Below are 21,461 nucleotides of genomic sequence, written 5' to 3' on the forward strand. Positions count from 1 at the left end.
AAACTTTTTTTTTTTCCCAAAAGGATTTTGGGGGGGGTGGCGCAGTTCAGGCCAAAGGTGGTACTGCAGCTGAAAATGCTCTGAGAGCCATTCAAAATGAGAGAGGCTCTCTATTCAGGAGTGGTAATTTAGCCTCAAACCTTTTGAAAAATGTTTTTGAGACTTAAACAATATGACATAAATACTTTTTAAATGCATGGTGTATCACCTTTAAGTTACAGACTTGTAAGGGTCAATTTAGACCCCCATAAAAGAGCCTATAGAGTCCCTGAAATCCACTTTGAGAAACACTGTATTAGAACAGGGGCGTCAATTGGGTATGGCAGGGGTATGCAGCTGCCATACCCTGGGTCCAGGGGGGAGAATACAAGTTACTTTAAAATATAAATCCATGAATGTCTCTTTGTCTATCTGTGCTGCTTATGTTGTTAAATTACATAAAAATAACTACAAATGCAACATTTAACAAGGTATTATAATTATATTCTCCACACTTGTATTCACCCCATCTTGACAGAATGGCATATTCCCAGGTTCCGCAGGTCAGCTGCACAGGTGCAATTCATTATTGTTAATTGTGGCACGTTTACTTTATGCCAAGTTTAGCCACACTTGAACAACTGTTCCAGACTGCCATATCCAGCCCAAGAAACCATAGAAACTTTGGGGGAAAAAATTGAATGTACTTCTTAAAATAAATGTATCATGCCTGTTGCTAAGGTATGGCAACATGACTGGAGTCTTGCACGTGCACCATACCTTACCTTTTTCTGAACTGACAGCACTGACTGTATTAGAAGATTCCATTCGGGCTGCTAATATGGTCATGTTTGTATGTGTTCATTCTCGCTCAACTGATAAATTCAGATTATGCGGTGAGGCTGGCCGGTGGTCCAAACTCCTGCTCCGGCAGAGTGGAGATCTACTACTCCTACACCTGGGGGACGGTGTGTGCTGAGGACTGGGATCTGAACGATGCCCAGGTGGTGTGTAGACAGTTGGACTGTGGACGGGCCGTGTCAACACCAGAGTCATCCAGCTTCCAACGTGGTTACATGAAGACCTGGCTGACTGATGTCAGCTGTTGGGGCAACGAGTCGAGGCTTTCGGAATGCAGACACGCAGGGATCGGAAAGGACAAATGTTATCACAGCGAAGACGCCAGTGTTGTTTGTTCAGGTAAAAATGAATATACTGTAATTAGTTATTAATTATTATTATTATTATTATTATTATTATTACCCTTATAATTTATTTTAGATTTTAGCCATATTGTATCCATTGACTTGACTTGACTTAGGCCTTTATATTCCAAAAGAAAAGCAAAAGACAAGAAAAGAGAACGGGGCAAATAATAAAAGATGAAAAAAGATATAATCAAAGAATAATCTGTTTGCATTCTGTACAAACAGATAGTGTGTGTAGAAGCAGGTTATGTACATAGTGGCTCTGGGGTAGAGTGGCCCGTAGAGTGGCCGGATGGGAACTGCGAGGTTCCCAGTCCAATCCCGGGCTCCCCCAGAGTTAGTGTTGAAGAGTCCTTGAGCAAAATTCTAAACACCTAATTGCTCCCGATGTGCAGGTTGGTGCCTTGCATGGTTTTGTCCGCCATCGGTGTATGAATGTGTGTGTGGATGGGTGAATAAAATAAAATGAAATTGGATAAAAAGCGCTATATACCGGTACAGTTGTGGGTAAAAGTATTGGCACCCTTGCATTTGTTTAAAAAAAAAGACACAACACACAATCATCTAGATTGTGTACAGTGAAGGAATATCAAGGTCTCTGGAGATGGACTTGGAGCCTTCAGATTGTTCATGTTTGGCTACAATCTGACCTCCTGACAATTCTCTCCTTTTTTATTTGGTCCATGCTCAGTGTGTGACACAAAACAGCAGAATGAGGAATTTACTCCATATAATCTCCAGTAGTGGTGACTAAAGATTAAAGTCAACTTGGACTCACCACATGTGAGTTCCAGGTGAATAGCCTGCTTGAAATTCACTTGTGTATTTAAGTACGTATGCAAGTTTCTGTGTAGAATGAGCGAGGATTCTGTATTTATTCTAGTTTCATGTTGCGTTCCTCTGCAAACCAAATACTGTATGTTGATGCAAAATATGTTTTCATTTGCCAAGCTTCTGGAAGATTTTTTATTTTTATTTTTTTTACAAATGCAAGGGTGCCAATACTTTTAGCCACGACTGTAGATACACCATTTACAATTTATGATGTTTACAACGTTAGCGTCATATGCATATGTATACATAACTTTAGTCGAGGTTAAAGGAACTTTGTTCTGGTGCACTCATCAGACCAGTTCATGCAACATGGAATGGTGCCAACCATATATTCACATGTAAATGAAAACACTATGCAAGGTAAATCCACATTCATCATAAGAAGACTAGACCGTGATAAGGGGAAGTATTATTTGATTGGTTGATTGATTGATTGATTGATTGATTGATTGATTGATTGATTATGAATAGTTGTGTCATGGCTCTATTCCAGGGGTTTTCAAAGTGGGTGACAGGGCACCCTGGGGTGCTGTGACGGCAGTCATGGGGTGCCGTGAGACAATTTGATCATATTTGTAATTTATTTGGACACTTCAAAAGATATTTAAACCTGAAGTACAAAGTTATTTTCAGTCAGGTCTAACCAAAATGGCCATTATCTAAACGTTTTCCTCGCAACATAATCACTAAAATATTGTCACTGTCGGGCAGAAACCTTGTATCTCCAAGTTTCAAATGTGTACATCTTTTGGTAAAGCAAAGCCCTGCTTCATCATACAAGACTGTCGCACAAAACTAGTGAAAACAGCCGATCTACAAGCACTTGTGTGCTTGTAGATCTGCTGTTGTCACTATTTTAGTACATTTATAGATGATAAATACAAATGAAAAACGGTTTCCACCCAAAAACGATGATATGCTATAAATCTAAGGTGCTTGGAGTGAAAATTATAATGTAGGGGTGCCACGGATTAAAAACATATTTATGGGGTGCCCTGAGACAAAAAAAGTTTGGGAACCCTGCTCTATTCTATGTGTTTCATTGTCTTTCAGAGGGTGTGAGTCTGACTCCTGGTGGGATTGCAGTGATCATTATCACAGTGATGATTATCATCTTATCGGCAGCAACGCTGGCATTTTTCTACTGGAAAAAGAGGGCGCAAACTAGCAAGTCTTGAACTGATTTTACATAATTTTATTTATTTTTTAAATCTACATTTGATATAACATCCATTCATGTCTTTTATAATGATAACAACGTGCAGATCATAATTATTATGGTGCCTCCGTTAACTGTCTCACATCTCTACTTCGACAGGAGAAATCTCCAGCTCCAGCAGATTTCAACAAGGTAAGTTTGTATGTTTGCGTGCGCACGTGTGTGTTTGTGTGTTTGTGTGTGTGTGTGTGTGTGTGTGTGTGTGTGTGTGTGTGTGTGTGTGTGTGTGTGTGGGGGGGGGAATCATTCATTTGGGAATCATGGCACTTCATCTTTAAGTAAAAGTATCAATAACCTATGGTAGAAATAGCCTGTTACAAGTACAAGTTCAGTATCCACAATTTATTTGAGGAAAAAGTGCAAAAGTATTGGCGTCAAAATGTACTTAAACGTAACAAAAGTAAGTGCTCATTATGCAGAAGGTCACATTTTACACGCCTCTGTAGGTTTTGGGGGTCTATTCAACCAGAAATATGTGCAATGAGTTACCAATTATACCCAAGGGACAAACACATAATTGCGTGTTGGTTTGAATGGTGAATTAAGGAGAAGGAGAAGGAATATGCCGTTAGAATGGATTTAATAACAATTAGTAAGTAATACAATAATGCAAATGGATAATAGAAATGGTTACAGAGCTGCTCTGGGCGTCGATACTTCTGCCCCTGCCACAACATCCACCGCTGTGTGAGGGCATGAAGTCTCAGCACACCGTCTGTCTGTCTCTCCCTGACGCCTTTTTATTTACTTGCTTATACAATGCATAAGGGTATTTCCAATGAGTCAAACATCAGCCGACTTGATGCACACTTCTCCATTCTCGTTGTTCCAGTCAACTTCCTCCTCCGTCCGATGGTGTTTAGGATAAATATATACGTGCTGACATGCTGTCCCCAATGTGACCCCAGGCCTATGTTTCTCATAATTTTAGTCACTCTTAGTCAGCCATAATTCAGACCAACAAACTGCAAAATGCATAGACGTGGAGGCACACAAAGGAGGCCTGTCTAGCACACTGGACACTCTCAAACTTTATAGCCATTAGGAATGTGTTTTTCTTCACCGTCTCTGCAACAGACACAATTCTTACAAAGGGGCATTATATAGCGTCCCAAACAATACTATAATGCATACAACACATTGAAATGAGGTAGTATTCTAGATTAGTACATTTATGTATTCAAATGATTGGTAAGTTAACGGTAATGTTCACGATTAGTACATTAATATATTCAATTATGTAGATTAGCTATGTATATTATTCTAAGTTAGTCCATTGATTAGAACCAATATTACGAATATAATTCTTCATATTTAGGGCAAAAAGGCACATTTGGGAGCCATTTCCCACACCTCAAATACTAAACTAAATTATAGGTCTGATGTGGTTTTGTATTTAAAGTACTGTACTTGAATACATATACTTAGTTACTTTCCACTACGGGCGTGAATACATGTCTGCATGCATGTAAATGTTGACTGTATAAATAAGCACATGAGTTATACACAAGCATTGATAGTAATATAATCCAATATTTCATATTATTTCAGGTGAAGAAGAGGTCAACCAGGGTAAGAACCTTCAATATTATATTGTTCACATTTGTTTATGCAGGAAATGTAGATATTGTGTATGTAATGGTTATAATACACCTGCAGCCATTCCCCCCTATATAGTATCGCTATGTGTATAAATATAACATCCATCATTTTTAGTTAAAATACAGCTTATGTCCGCCTGAAAATATATATGTTATATAAATGTTGGTCCATAATATGGTTTTATACAGGTTTTAGCCTAAACAAACCACTCGGATGTTGATATTTCATGATCTGTCTGTCTCTAATTACAAGCTGTTTCAGATGCATTACCAAAATGCCCTTTGTTGGCAACAGGGTGCTGTCTTTGGGCTAAAACTGGAATGATACAGAAAATATTAGAGAACCACGATGAGAACCATTTAGAGTCAATCATAATGTTTTCTGTATCATTCCAATCTTAGCAGCACCTCATGGTTCCACCTCATATATATAGTCTCAATAGAATCAACCCCAAAAGTATGTGTCCCTTCTCTTCAGTTGGTGAGACATCACACCAGTCCTCTTTTCAGGAGAGAACCATTTGGACAAACCCTCTTGAAAAATCACAGAAATGAAAACCAATGCTTAGAGTTAATTTTTTATGGTGTGGCCCCTTTAACACATTCGTTTTGTGGTCACTGTAATGAATTCTTCTTCTATTTCCCCCTGTTATATTTCATATAAACACGTCATGACAGAGGCTCCACTGACCCAGGTAAGAGTTCAAAATTCAAGATGACAATTGTTCATTTACACAATGTCTGTAGGTCAACTGCTTATTAAGTAGTCATCAAATTAATGCCATGTATTAAAACAGGTATGTATCTCCAACATTTTGCACCAAGGATCCCTTTCATGGAGTCACTATTGTCATAGACCACTGTGTGTGTGTGTGTGTGTGTGTGTGTGTGTGTGTGTGTGTGTGTGTGTGTGTGTGTGTGTGTGTGTGTGTGTGTGTGTGTGGGTGGGTGGGTGGGTGGGTGTGGGTGTGTGTGTATTAGGGCATTAACGAAAAAGTCGACATGTCGACTGAGTCGACTTCATTACACAAGTCGACTCCCACCAGAGAAAGTCGAAAGTCTAAGTTGGGAATAAGAATCCTTTGTATTTCTTTCTATCATTATTTCTGTACAGCATTCAAACAGTAGGATTGCTTATTGTCAAGGGCAGAATGATCCAATATTACAGTGCTACATTACATTTGGTATAACATGGTTCTATTGTGAAAATCGACATGCTCACAACATGCTCACAACGCCTTGTGAGCCTCTATATATTTGTCTGCCTCTATATATTTGACAATTTGGACATTGTTTAATTTGTCATTTTAGAGGTATTAAAAAGTCCTTAAATTGGCACTTTAGAAATGTGAAGATACGCTCTATATACTTAAACTTTATAAAATAATTGCGGTGTTGTGTGTGATGTGATGACATCATCAAACGATAAAGTCGACTTCAACTAAACGTTTTACTGAGTCGAGTCGACTTGCAAAAATCACAAGTCGTTAATGCCCTAGTGTGTGTGTGTGTGTGTGTGTGTGTGTGTGTGTGTGTGTGTGTGTGCGTGTGCGCGTGTGTGTTTGTTTTATCACAGTGGAATTGTCCAGTCTTGTGTGGCGGGAAAGACACACAGTTCATTTTGGTGGACACAGTGTGTTTGTGGTTCAGATTGAAAACCTTTAGCTTACTGTAGACCAGTTGTTCTCAGCTGTGTGTAGTGTTGGGGAAGTTACTTTGAAAGCGTAACTTGTACAGTTACAAGTAACTCACCATGGCAGTAACTTACAGTAATCAAGTTAAAGTTATACCACTGGAGAAATATAACTAATAAAGTTTCAAGTTACATAGAAAAAAGTAACTTGAGTAACTTGAGTTCCTGTTTTTTTGCATCGTTAAATTGAGAATGTACATTTGGTGTACATGAAACAAAATATAATATCCTACAAAAAAAAGGTTGACATTTTCTTTAGTAAACATCTCTGTTCCTAAAATAAAGTTAAAAAAGAAGAAAATGATGAGCTGTTGAGGACATTTGATCGTCAATCTTAACAAAACTTAAATGTAAAATTATAACTTCGCTTGTAACTACTTGTAACTTGTAACTTGAGCCAAAAATTACCCAAAAGGTATCTCAATTACTTGACGAGTTACAGAAATATGAATGTAACCCAGTTACCAGCAAGTTACAGCAAAATGTAACTTAGTTACGTAACTCAGTTACATGTAACTTTAACTTCCCCAACACTGGCTGTGGGTATGGACCCCCAGGGAGGTCCCCAAATAATTTCAGAGGGTCCAGCTAAAGCTTAATCGTACATTTTCTCGTGCCAATAAAGCTCCTTTGAATTGAAAATGTAATTGAAATCTATACGCTTAATCTGCAACATTGTTTTCTCACTGAACAGTGATCAGTCACATTTCTAAAGTGACAATTTAAGGACTCTTAAAGACCTTTTTAACACCTCCAAAATTATGTTTTCATTGGCCAGATTGTCAATCTGTGGAACCGTGTCAAACTCAATGTAATGCCCCAGTTCAAATATGATTATTGTAGGGGGTCGTAGCCTGTTAAGGTTTAGAACCACTGCTCTTCTAGACAATACCATACAAGACATAACATTATTCAGTATGAGTGAAGTAACATGACTCTGTTCATCAGGATGCTGGTGGTGACTTGACTTCAGTCGAAACGGTTCCAGAAAAGGGTGAGTTTTGTTTTGTCCCTGGTACAGTTCGATGCCTGAGGTGACCAATGAGTATGTTGGTGGCTGGTGCTGACTTTTGTTTGCCAGGGTGTACATCCTCAATATCTTATTACAAAACTATACCAGTTATTACACTACTATTTAAGTACGGCTGTAGAGATGCAGAGGGCAACATTTACTGTGATGCATTACTCTCAATCACTCTTATTTTTCTTTTCTAAACCAGAGCAATATGCTGAGTCTGTGGTTTACTGTGAATGTGGGAACAGCTCAGAGGTGTAGTGAGGTGGAGTGGAGGGCCTCAGACCATACTTATTCTGCCAAGCAGTGAAGTTTTATATCTCACTAACTAATTAGAATGCATGCCACAGCAATAGTCTGTTGTTCTGTCTGCGTGTCCATCTGTAACTCCGCGTTCAGCAGTTGTTCAATTGTCTAAAAAACAAACAAAACTCAATAAAATCTGCCTTGCTGACCATCTACTTTTCCCCTTCAGATGTGTCTCTACTTCTCATAATCACAAAATGTTTACACATTTTCCCCAAATATTGGCCTGTAGGCGGTGCAGTGCCGGACTACTGTGCCTACTGTGTGGTGCAGGGAACCACACAGTAGCTCCCAGTAGGCGTTGCAGGGCCAGACTGGGGCACGGGCCAGACTGGGGCACCACACAGTAGGTGTTGCGCAACCGGTTTGGGGAACCACACAGTAGGCGTTGCAGGGCCAGACAGGGGCACCACACAGTAGGCGTTGCAGGGCCAGACAGGGGCACCACACAGTAGGTGTTGCAGGGCCAGACAGGGGCACCACACAGTAGGTGTTGCAGGGCCAGACAGGGGCACCACACAGTAGGCGTTGCAGGGCCAGACAGGGGCACCACACAGTAGGTGTTGCAGGGCCAGACAGGGGCACCACACAGTAGGTGTTGCGCAACCGGTTTGGGGCACCACACAGTAGGCGTTGCAGGGCCAGACAGGGGCACCACACAGTAGGCGTTGCAGGGCCAGACAGGGGCACCACACAGTAGGCGTTGCAGGGCCGGACTGGGGCACAGGCCGGACTGGGGCACCACACAGTAGGTTTTGCAGGGCCGGACTGGGGCACCACAGAGTAGACATAGCAGGGCCGAACTGGGTCACCCACCACACAGTAGGCTATGCAGGGCCGCACTGGGGCACCACACAGTAGGCTATGCAGGGCCGGACTGGGGCACCACACAGTAGACGTTGCAGGGCCGGACTGGGGCACCACACAGTAGGCGTTGCAGGGCCGCACTGGGGCAACACACAGTAGGCGTTGCAGGGCCGGACTGGGGCACCACACAGTAGGCGGTGCAGGGCCAGACTGGGGCATAACACAGTAGGCATGCAGGGTCGGACTGCAGCACCACACAGTAGGCGGTGCAGGGCCGGATGGGCCCCCAACCAGTAGGCGGTGCAGGGCCGGACTGGGCACCCACACAGTAGGCGGTGCACAGTCTGGCACTGGCTGGGGCCCCACACAGTCAGGGCCTTTTTGGCCTGTAGGTGGTGGCACTAGGGACATGTGGGAACTTGGAGAGGTGGGTACCTGGACAACTGGCCAGCAAAACCATATAGGCATTAGGGACATGTGGGAACTTGGAGAGGTGGGGACCTGGACAACTGGGCACTCGGGACATGTGGGCAACTGGGCACCTGGACAACTGGGCACTTGGCACATGTGGACACTTGGAGAGGTGGGCACCTGGACAACTGGGCACTTGGGACATGTGGGCACTTGGAGAGATGGGCACCTGGAATACTGGGCACCATTGACATGTGGGAACTTGGAGAGGTAGGCACCTGGACAACTGGGTACTAGGGACATGTGGGCAAGTGTGCAAGGACTGACAGATACAGATCTCCATATATGGCCATATCAGTTGGATCACTGCTGCAACGTAGCTGTGAGCGCCTGCAAAGCAGGCGTGATCTCTAGATGTGACTGGCCCGAAGGGCCGCGAACTTCTAGCCAACATTAAAAGAATGTTTGCCAAACAACACACAGGCACAAAAACACAGTCGTAGTAAAAGCATTCCCCAGCAAGCACGTCAGGACCTGGACCAATCAGTGACGTCTCCATTGGGGCCAGATCACAGCCCATATGGGGATGATCTTGACGTCATTACCAGGACGTCATATGAACTTTTTTGTTTGACAGGATTATTGTTATTGTTTGTAATGTTAGTTGAAATATGAGCATATAAGGTTATATTCTGGGACATATCTAACTAGTTAGTGCATATGTGGAAGCTTGAGTGGTTCAAACCTTGCCTAGGCCGACGTCAGCAAGGGGGAGAAGACGACAGCCACCTCATGGCCTCCCCTAAGTAACAAGAAATCTTGTGAAATAAAATGTCGCCAACCAATCATCAAGGACGCTGATACACGAAAGAAGAAGAAGTTAGTGTGGTTGCAACCAGACTATAGTCCTGGGGAAACTTTATTATTATTATTCTCTGTTTTTAGAGTAACCAAAAGTGTGACGCCCTTCTCCTCCCACAGTTTTCGCGCCATATGTCAAATCGACCGGCTTCATCAGGTGTGCTTGCATTTTCTGGAGATAAAGGTTGTATAGTTGAATTGATATTAATGTATTAGTAAATTAATTTCCCCCACTGACTTTAATTAAAATAATGATGAAATAGTGACAAAACCATTGTGTTTTCGCCTTTGAACTGTCTGCGGCGGAATTCACTATATAAGTAATTTACTTTTCCCAAATATGGAGATGACTGACATCATAGATGTATGACATCATAGACCACATGAGACCATATATGTCCATATATGGGCATTCCCCCTGAAAACGTTAATATTACGTTCATATATGTGGACAACTGAATTTCCCCCTTGGGATAATAAAGGTATCTATCTATATCTATGTATATGGATATATATTAATAAAGAATAAAATACATAAAATGTCCATATACAGTATGGACATGGCATTCCCAGATGATGCCCTGTTAGGGTTTATAGATGCCCTGTTAGGGTACCTACCCCCTTACACTCATACAATATATGGGGATCCCCAGGCATCTGGATGAACTTTGTTCATTGACACACTAAAAGCAGGCTCTGGTCCCACATAGGTCAAATCACTTCCCAAAACTCAAATATGATTTGAACCACAGGGCAACCACACTTGCAATTTCACGAATTGCAAATTTTCTAGTTATGATATTTATCTGGCCTAGAATATCACCTGATTTAGACCAACATAAATCCTGTCAAACAAAAAAGTCCATATGACGTCCTGGTAATGACGTCAAGATCATCCCCATATGTGACCACTCACAGAGTTTTCAGACACAACTCGGCAGTAATGGATTTCTACAATAGAACAAAATGCATTCGATTTTATTTTTTTGTCTTTTTCGTTTCTAGGCATAATAAAACAGTTTGAATGTTGATGAGGGTTTTAATAACAACAGATAGGCGTTTTACATTCATACAGTCATCGTTTTATAGTCTTAAACATGGCTCTGTTTTAAGACATTTTCCGTAGTTATTTGGGGGTGGAACATTCCTCCGCATATTTACATAGAGTGCTTGCGATTGGTCTCGCCTATTGTTCTCCGGTGGTTCTCCCCACTGGCCGAGCACCGCCCATAAGCACACGTGTTTCTAAAAAGTAAACACAACAGATTCAATGTATCTTTCTTATAATGGCTAGTTTGCAACTCACTTTATATCAGCACACTAGCTTAAAGCTTTTAATGTACAGGACAGCCAGTACACGGAGGCGAAAATCAGGCGATGCGCTGATTACAGCGCTCCCTGACGTAAAATAAAACAGTGACACAGGGGAGAATCAGTGGACTGGAATACAATGCTGTGAATGTACCAGGAATACAACAGGACGCCTTGCCTAAATCACAGCGGCGGTGACTCGATTTCCTCCTGCAAGTTTTAGCGTGGTGAAAAGAGCTGATCTACAAGCTCACAACGTGTCGCGAATGCGACGTGTCGTATAGATCAACTAGTTTCAGAATGCAACATGTCGTACGGTTAAAGTCCGGCTTCATCTGAGTTGTAGAGGAGTCGCTTAATTGTTTGCGAGGGTTTTGTTCTTTCTTTCTTTCTTCTCTTCCCCCCTCTCTCTTTCTTTGTCATGGCTCGGTGGGTTTAGCTCAAAGGATCCGGGGTTCAATTGGTTTAAAATCAACGCCAGATTAACTGTATTCTTATTATTGCACATCATGATACAAAACAACGGCTACTCGAGCAGAGGTGTCAATTGGATATGGCAAGCTATGGCAGCTGCCATACCTTGGCTACAGGGGGAATAATAAAATGTACTGTAATCGTGCCTGTTGCTAAGGTATGGCAAGGCAACATGACTGGTGTCTTGCACACGCGCGAGGGCACGCGTCCAAGACACCAGTCATGTTGCCATACCATAGCCTTTTCTGAACTGACGCCACTGTACTCGAGCTTCCCCGTGTGTGTGTGTGTGTGTGTGTGTGTGAGAGAGAGAGAGAGAGAGAGAGAGAGAGAGAGAGAGAGAGAGAGAAACTAGAAAAGAAAATTTCTAAGAAATTTTAAGTGTGCCTGCAGCTCGCTAAGTCTGTGCAACCTTGTGTAGCGGTTGGTGTTAGTGTTTCGTTTTGAGAGGGTCGTTCCCCCTGAAAAACACGTTTTGGCATGAAACGGTTACGTTTTGCGCTTTTGTGGTGCCCCCTATGGGTCGAAGTGGAAATGCTTTTGGGTATATGTTCAGTATAGCGCCCCCCACTTGTGGTTAAAATTTGGTGTTGACTGGATGTTTCGTTTGTGATTTATGGCTACTTCTTACAAAACGGGCTCCTCCCGCTAACTTTGGAACCCTGTTACGGAAGAACGGTATGGACTATCAAAATATCGTTTAAATATGTTTATCGCATGAGTCCATAGATCGTGTGTATCGATTTTTGTGACATTTGGAGAAAATATGTAGGAAAAGGAGCAAAAAGTGTGTTTTGAAGAAAATTCAAAATGGCGGAAAATCTATCCTGACGCAAATGGGCGTGGCCTATATGAGGAGATGCGTCATGACCCAAGGAATCCAGGGAAAAAGGAATTTTAATTTTCCGACCCACGGTTCAAGAGTTACAGGCCGAAAGGTAAAGTGGACTGTTATAGCGCCACCATGAGGCCAACTGACGAAATTATTTTTTATTTAATCCTTGATATCATTATAAATCTCCTCTCCAAGTTTTGAAACTGTAGCCCCTATGGTTTGCGAGAAAAAAAATATTGAATGTGAGTTTTTGCGATTCCCATTATAAGTCAATGGGTAAAATTAATTCACTAATAAATTAATATCAATTAAACGATACAACTTTTCTCTTAGAAAAGTAATAGCACCCCATTCCCGGCCGAGCCGCACGTTTTGATGTATATATTGCGGCGGTGGCGTAAATTGTGCGGCAGTTATTACGTGCCGAAATTTTGTGAAGTGATTATTATTATTATTACTAGAAGAGAAAATTTCTAAGAAATTTTAAGTGTGCCTGCAGCTCGCTAAGTCTGTGCAACCTTGTGTAGCGGTTGGTGTTAGCATTAGCGTTATTTCATTTGACGCAACCCGCGTGTCTGTATGACAAACGGTTCACGAGATCAAGGGTCACTTCCTGTTTGGTGAGGGGCACTTCCTGTTTGGCGAAATAGGCCCCAATTAAGGTCATGGACGATTAATGAATTAAAGCTGCAAGCAGCGATGACCGGGCCCTCGCAGCTCTACCCACGTCACAAGGCCAGCAGCCAATCAGAAACCAAACAGGAAGTCAGCCATTTCGACTAATTAGTGGCGTTTTGGAGCATTTTTGGCCGTTATGACGGGTCGCACTTTAACGACAGTTTTTTGAGAAAAAATTGTTTTGTGAGAAAAAAAAAATTTGAGAAAAAAACTTTTTTGAGAAAAAGAAATTTTGAAAAAAAAAATGTGAGAAAAAAAAATTTTGAGAAAAAAAAATGTGAGAAAAAAAAATTTGAGAAAAAAAAATTTTGAGAAAAAAAATTTGAGAAAAAAAAAATTGAGAAAAAAAAATTTTGAGAAAAAAAAATGTGAGGAAAAAAATTTTTTGAGAAAAAAATTTTTTGAGAAAAAAAAAATTTGGAGAAAAAAAAAATTGAGAAAAAAAAATTTGAGAAAAAAAAATTTTTGAGAAAAAAAAATTTGAGAAAAAAAATTTTGAGAAAAAAAAAATTTGAGAAAAAAAAAATTTGAGAAAAAAAAATTTGAGAAAAAAAAAAATTTGAGAAAAAAAAATTGAGAAAAAAAGAAAAGGTATGACACCAGCCGCGAGTCTGTACGACAAACGGTTCATGAGTTATAGAGGCACTTCCTGTTTGGTGAAGGGCACTTCCTGTTAAAGAGGGGGCGGGGCTTAATCAATTACAGCTTATCCCTATTGGTCGGAAAAAGACCAAAGTTGTGTGAGCATTTTACATTTTAAATGACGTTGCTAGGCAAAAGTATGGCAGAGTTATGTGGCGCCAAAGTTTCTGGGAAAAAAAAAATTTGAGAAAAAAAAAATTGAGAAAAAAAAATTTGAGAAAAAAAAATTTGAGAAAAAAAAATTTTTGAGAAAAAAAAATTTGAGAAAAAAAATTTTGAGAAAAAAAAAATTTGAGAAAAAAAAAATTTGAGAAAAAAAAATTTGAGAAAAAAAAAAATTTGAGAAAAAAAAATTGAGAAAAAAAGAAAAGGTATGACACCAGCCGCGAGTCTGTACGACAAACGGTTCATGAGTTATAGAGGCACTTCCTGTTTGGTGAAGGGCACTTCCTGTTAAAGAGGGGGCGGGGCTTAATCAATTACAGCTTATCCCTATTGGTCGGAAAAAGACCAAAGTTGTGTGAGCATTTTACATTTTAAATGACGTTGCTAGGCAAAAGTATGGCAGAGTTATGTGGCGCCAAAGTTTCTGGGAAAAAAAAAATTTGAGAAAAAAAAAATTGAGAAAAAAAAATTTGAGAAAAAAAAATTTTGAGAAAAAAAATTTTGAGAAAAAAAAATTTTGAGAAAAAAAATTTGAGAAAAAAAATGTTTTGAGAAAAAAAAATGTGAGAAAAAAATTTTTTTGAGAAAAAAATTTTTTGAGAAAAAAAAATTTGGAGAAAAAAAAAATTGAGAAAAAAAAAATTGAGAAAAAAAAATTTTTGAGAAAAAAAATTTTGAGAAAAAAAATTGAGAAAAAAAAAATTTGAGAAAAAAAAAATTTGAGAAAAAAAAATTGAGAAAAAAAGAAAAGGTATGACACCAGCCGCGAGTCTGTACGACAAACGGTTCATGAGTTATAGAGGCACTTCCTGTTTGGTGAAGGGCACTTCCTGTTAAAGAGGGGGCGGGGCTTAATCAATTACAGCTCATCCCTATTGGTCGGAAAAAGACCAAAGTTGTGTGAGCATTTTACATTTTAAATGACGTTGCTAGGCAAAAGTATGGCAGAGTTATGTGGCGCCAAAGTTTCTGGGTTTTTTTCGGAGTCCCCCATTCAAAGTCAATGGAGTTTTTGGGCGTTGTTTTTTGCGGATTACATCGCAATCGTAAAGCGGATCGGAAAGAAAAGTAATAGCACACCATTCCCGGCCGAGCCGCACATTTTGATGTATATATTGCGGGGGTGGCGTAAATCGTGCGGCAGTTATTACGTGCCGAAGTTTCCCCCATTCTAAGTCAATGGGGTTTTTTGGCGTCGTTTTTTGCGAATTACGTCGCAATGGTAACGCGGATCGGAAAGAAAAGTAATAGCAACCTATTCCCGGCCGAGCCGCACGTTTTGATGTATATATTGCGGCGGTGGCGTAAATTGTGCGGCAGTTATTACGTGCAGAAATTCGTGGCGAAAGACTTAATTAATGACTTAAGTATGGCGGATTACAATAAGTGTTTTGCTATTGCATAGCAGGCACACTTAATTATATAAGTATGGCGGATTACAATAAGTGTTTTGCCATTGCATGGCGGGCAGGCACACTTAATAAGAGAGTAGTGGTGGGAAAAGTACTCAGATCTTTACTCAAGTAAAAGTATCAATACTATAATGCAGAAATATTTGTTACTAGTAAAAGTCTGGTATTCAGAATTTACTTAAAAGTAGACTATAAAAGTATTTCCATCAAAATGTACTTAAAGTACAAATAGTACTAGTAGCCTATTAATACATCATGAAGTAGCCATCTTTCATTTCAAATTGTTTTCAAAAATTATAAAATACTAATTTGAAAATAGCAGATCTACAAGCTCACAGTGTAGTAGAGTCTAGGTATTGGAAACTGGAAATACTCAAGTAAGAACAAATACCTACCTCAAAATTATACTTAAGTAGATTACTTAAGTAAATGTATTTAATTACTTTATACCATTCATGAGTATTATTTGATCTACTGGCTTGAAGGCCTGTCTTGTGAAATGTGTTTCAATTATTGACAGACAGTTGACAGCTAGTGGGGGAGTGGTTGGGGGAGTGGTTAGAGGTGGGGTTAACTACTCTGTCACTCCCATTTTCTGGGCCTGGAAAAGGTGTTAAAATGAGAATTCTTTGAAGGGCACTTTCTCTCCTTTGCTGTTTCTGGATCAACATGTTTCAATTGATTGTATCTTCTTCAAATACTGTCCAATTTCAATGAATGATACATCATATGAAAGCTTACATTCTGTACTTTCATAAAATGTAAAGAATAGAAAAATGACCATGGCCCGTTGTGTCTGAAAACGCACATATGGACTGTGATCTGGCACCAATCGAGACGTCGCTGATTGGTCCAGGTCCTGACCGTGCTTGCTGGGACAGAATACAGTATGTAGAGATTGTACAAACCATTTTTGTTTTAACCTTGTTTTAACCTTAAAAAAAAACATTTTGGAATCCAGTTCAGGGCACAGTTGATTCAATACGTTTCCAGAGTCGTGGTAGTGATAGTAGACATTCTAGGAACCATGATCACTCCTGTACTCTATGATGAGATTTCAAGTTGAGAAGACAAGCATGAAAAATAAGGAAAGCACAGATTCAGAGATACAGTACTTGGTGTCAAGTCACAATTCTGTTGAGTTTCTTTCACTTCATAGTATATTTTCACTGCGTTGGATGAACAGCAGCTCGCTTTGTGTTCTACCTTTGTTCACAGACGCTCAGTGAATGGACAACCTGCTGATGACAGAGAGACCAGATGGATCTGAACAGAGAGAGAGAGAGAGAGAGAGAGAGAGAGAGAGAGAGAGAGAGAGAGAGAGAGAGACCTGCTGGTGACAGAGAGAACAGGGTTCATCATCTGGGGTTCCTAAGGGATGGTCATTCCTCCAAGCACTAGCATTTGACCACATTTTCTCTAGAGTTGTTAAGATACCCGTACCAGTATCGGAAAAGCTGCCGGTATACTGTCTAAGATGCTGGTATCGGTATATATATATATATATATATATATATTTCATATATATTAATAGCTGGTGATTCTGTGTGTGCCTTTAACTCCACATGTGCATGTGGGGGGACCAGTGGTGGAAGAAGTACGTACTGTAAGTACCAATACCACAATGTAGAAATACTCTGCACTGCAAACAACAGTCCGGTATCCAATGTGCTTGAATGAAAGTACAAAAGTCTTCGCATGAAAACTGAAAGTGAAAGTACTCATTGTGCAGAATGTCCCGTTTCACAAGTTGTATAAAACATTAGGGGTGTAACGATATAGTAACTGTATCGAAATATCATTTTTAACTTAAAAAATCGAAGTATATCGAAATGAAGACAGCTAAAATCGAATTGTATCGTTTTATTTTGTATCGTATCAAAGCGGCAGTGCAAAGAATCTATTGTATCGATACTACTCACTTCAGAATTGTATTTAGCATTTTTAAGAAAAAAATAAATAAAAGGAGGGGTTTAATTACTTTTCCTTTCCATATAGCTACACTGGTCTATCGATGAATATGTGTAATCTCTGGGTTCATGTCAAGGTGCAGGTTTGTCAATATACAATGTCCATGTATTTGCCAGATAATCACTGTGTTTACTTATTTATATCCATAATAATACATGTTTCCCTTAAAAACCTGCACTATCCACCTTTCACACAGATTTAATTTCTTTGCTAAATAGTTACTATATTGATTTTAAATCATTGAATCGAATCGAATCGTATCGTATCGCCATGAATGAACCAATATCGTCCATGTATCGTATCGTCAACCATGTATCATGATATGTATGTATCGAATCGCTATTAAAATGTAGGCTATTGTTACACCCCTAATAAACATGTTTTGAAAATAGCAGATCTCTGTAAGCTTGAAGATTGTCTATTTTCAAATAGCCTAAGTATACATAGGGCTGGAGTGAATGTTTTGTAAAAAATAATCAAAATCCTACAAAGTAACTAGTAACTACAGTTGTCAAGTAGTAGTAGTAGAATTTAAAGTACTGGGAATTGTTAACACAGCGGTAAAGTAAAATAATCCTCAAAAGTGCACTTATAAGTACAGTACTTGAGTACATGTACTTAGTTGCTATACACCAGTGGTTCTAAACCTGTGGGTGTAAATCAGGGGCGTCAATTGGGTATGGCAGGGGTATGCAGTTGCCATACCCTGGGTCCAGGTGGGAAAATAAAAGTTACTTTTAAAAATAAATCCATGAATGTCTCTTTGTCTATCTGTGCTGGTTATTATGTTGTTAAATTACAGTAAAATAACTACAAATGCAAAATAAAATAAAAAATGGTCACTTTAACAAGGTATTATAATTGTGGGCTCGCCTGTAAGGCGAGCACACTTTAGATATTGTCATTATTTCTATACTATACTATACTATGCTATACTATATCAAGTTCTCCTCAAAACTTCGGTTCCTTTCTACTCCTACATACTTAGTGAGAAAATGAAAATAAAAACATCAAAGTGGATGTATTTTATTTCATCAAAAAAATAATGTATTTTACAGAGTGGGTGGGGTGCTGAGAGGTTTCCCACCGTGGAGAATAGACTTTCAACAACGCAAAACTACCTTTGGTTTGGTGAGCAGTGAAGTAGTTTAGTTTATTTTGACTGAAGTTGGGCCCTCGTAGGGGTAGAATAATCCGCTTGTCAGAGCGTCAGTGAGAATCTGATGCTCTGGACCAGAACTACACATGTCCCAGACTCTTCTCACTTCTGGCTCCCAAACTGTAGAACGAACTTGCACCTCAGTTTTCCTTTTTCAATTATATTTGTTATCTTTACCTGTATTATGTGATGTGCATGTCTTTTATAGTTATATGTTTACACAGGTACTGTAGAAGCCTTCCAGAGTGCGCTGCATGTAGAGATTCTACGCCTCCTACACTGCCTTTTTCAGTATTAGCTACAGCACAAACTGTATTAGAATAACTGTTTCAATTTCAGGTGGACTACACACAAAAAAAGGCATACAGCAAGCAAGTATCAGGTTGTGAATAAAAACAATATAGAACGTTGTCATGAGCGTTTTTGTTTTAATCCTTGCAATCTGTTATGAACATATGTATTTAATATATTATTTGCTGGAGTAGAGCAGTGGTTCTCAACCTTTTCAAGCCGTGACCCCCGGCGTCCTGCAACATAATCATATTTGAACTGGGGACCCCCCACCCTGATACGCAATTGGACTGTAGGAGTTGAGGCATTACATTCCGCTTGATTCCGTTCCACAGATAAATATTGTGAAACTAGCCGATCTACAAGCTCAAACTCTCACAGACTCAAAGGTTGAGAACCACTGGACTACAGTAACAAAGTACTTGCTACTGTGTTTGTTAAACTGCACATAGGCTACAATCGACAATTTGATTGTACTGTGTTTACTGTGTTACAAATGGCAGATTCACACAGCACTCAATACTACAACTGTGCACATTATATTTCTTACAAGTAAAAACAAAAAAGAAGGAAAATCCAATGTATTGAATCTATTTTACTAGAAGTTTGCGGCCCTTCGGGCCGCAAAAGTCTAGAGTTCAGGCCGCTGCGCGGCCTTCACCGCCATGTTGCGGCAGTGTGGTGTGTGTAATGGCCAAATATGGGTAATTCTTTTTTTGAGAAAAAAAAGTTTTTTGAGAAAAAAGTTTTTTGAGAAAAAAAAGTTTTTTGAGAAAAAAAAGTTTTTTGAGAAAAAATTTTTTTTTTTGAAAAAAAAATAATTTTTGAAAAAAAAAATGTTGAAAAAAATAATTTGGGGGGGGGGGAAAACGCTTGCGCACACACACACGCGCACGCACGCACGCACACACACACGCACGCACACACACCCCCCTCTGTTGTAATTCGATACTCTACTCTACTCTGCTCAGCTCCTCTCCCCCCTCCCTCCCCCTCCCTCCCCCTCCCTCCCTCTGTAACTTGATACCCTGATGATCATTTTGAGGTTTCAGCACTGGCCAGAATGGTCAGAATACTCTCTGTCAGGACTGGCTGCTCTGCGTGAGGCGAGATGTTGTTAAATTGAAATAAATGCGGTTCAAAGAGTGGCATGTTTAAAATGTGGACAGTTGTAAATTTTCACGTTTGTTCGACGTGGTGGCTATGTTTGTGAGAGGTGTTTGTGAGAATATGTAGCTAAACATTCTGGTTTAGGATTGCCTCCAAATGCTCCAGTATAGGATGGAGATTATCTATTATGACTAGGATTGACAAGGATCATACAGATTTTCACATCTCTATGCATTTGTTATGTACTAGTAAGACACCTGAGGGTGGAATGCGACCTCAGGGTGACATGCGACCTCGAGGTCGAGCCAATTCTTGACTATCTGGCCAACCACAGCGTTTCTCTGACGATTCTAGTTGTTGTCATTCTGGGGGGAGTTTGTTCATGTTTTTGTGAGGGTATCAACCCTAGGAGACACGGGGAGAACATGCAAACTCCACACAGAAAGGCCCTATCGCCAACCCCACCTAGGATGTGAGCGATAGGGCCTAAACATGGAGATGTGGAGAACACTATATATGGAGATAGTCCAGTCCATCATGTCATATGGGACTACCGTCATAGACAGTAGCCATTGTTAGGCCGGAATCAATGGCTGTCTGTCTGACTGTCTGTACAGGAAGTGATGTCACATGACATACTTTTTATGCCCATATATGAGTCATTCTGTACCACATCTCCATGTTTAGGCCAAACAGGTTCGCTCCATTTCTCCATGTATAGGTCCAAATGCCCAACGTCGAGCTTGGCAAGGAGGATACCACACATTGTACCTCATCCACCCTTTCTTCTCTCTCCTTTTGGTATCTTTATCCTCCTCCGCCTTTTTTTCTTTTTTATTCTTCTCTTTTTTTCACAGCCGCCCCCATATTTACTTTAGAAAATATATATTAAATTCTAAGAACGTTTCGAGTACCAGTTTGATACAAGAGCGAATAAGCGCTACACTTCTGGAATCCTGTGCGTCGACTAGACATATGACATGATGGACTGGACTATCTCCATATATAGTGTTATCCACATTTCGTGTAGCCGCCCCGTACAGGAAGTGATGTCACAACTCGCTGACATCACACTGACATCACTCCCGTACAGAAGGAAGGTTACGGAAGGAAGGAAGGAAGGTCACTCAAGCGACACGGTTTTTCAGGGTATATGCGACCTTCGGTCGCAATAATACAATATAATGATGCCAGGGTAAGAGAAGACATCGTTGACTCCAATTGCAGCCCCAGGACACACTCCAAACGATACTGCAGTGCCTGCAGTGAGAAGAAGAAAAGACTGTAACATGTTGCATTGTCTCTGTCACACACAAAGGGTTCATCACCATGCCAGCTTATCGTGTACATCAGGGGTCCGCAACCTTTTTCAAATGAAGCGCCATGGTTTTATTTTCTAGTGTGCCATGTCAACATGAATTTTAATAACACGCCATCAAAAGCGTGGACATATTTTGATTGGCAGGACATTGTTATAAC

The 21,461-nt window shown here is 40.1% G+C and overlaps 1 protein-coding gene across 1 annotated transcript in view; it reads left to right on the plus strand.

The window, feature by feature from the left end:
* The window catches only part of LOC308298307 (scavenger receptor cysteine-rich domain-containing protein DMBT1-like), a 58,761-nt gene extending 41,844 nt beyond the window's left edge, over positions 1 to 16,917 (plus strand). Inside the window, exons 6-12 of the mRNA XM_080741882.1 lie at positions 868 to 1,179; positions 3,075 to 3,188; positions 3,340 to 3,372; positions 4,792 to 4,812; positions 5,520 to 5,536; positions 7,483 to 7,528; positions 16,670 to 16,917. Of these exons, the coding sequence (XP_080598008.1) occupies positions 868 to 1,179; positions 3,075 to 3,188; positions 3,340 to 3,372; positions 4,792 to 4,812; positions 5,520 to 5,536; positions 7,483 to 7,528; positions 16,670 to 16,680 (554 nt within the window). The 3' untranslated portion in view covers positions 16,681 to 16,917. The remainder of the gene's footprint in view (positions 1 to 867; positions 1,180 to 3,074; positions 3,189 to 3,339; positions 3,373 to 4,791; positions 4,813 to 5,519; positions 5,537 to 7,482; positions 7,529 to 16,669) is intronic.
* The last annotated feature ends 4,544 nt before the right edge of the window (positions 16,918 to 21,461 follow it).

The sequence above is a fragment of the Nannobrachium achirus genome (genome assembly GCF_963921795.1).
Source record: "Nannobrachium achirus genome assembly, chromosome: 14".
Lineage (NCBI taxonomy): Eukaryota > Metazoa > Chordata > Actinopteri > Myctophiformes > Myctophidae > Nannobrachium > Nannobrachium achirus.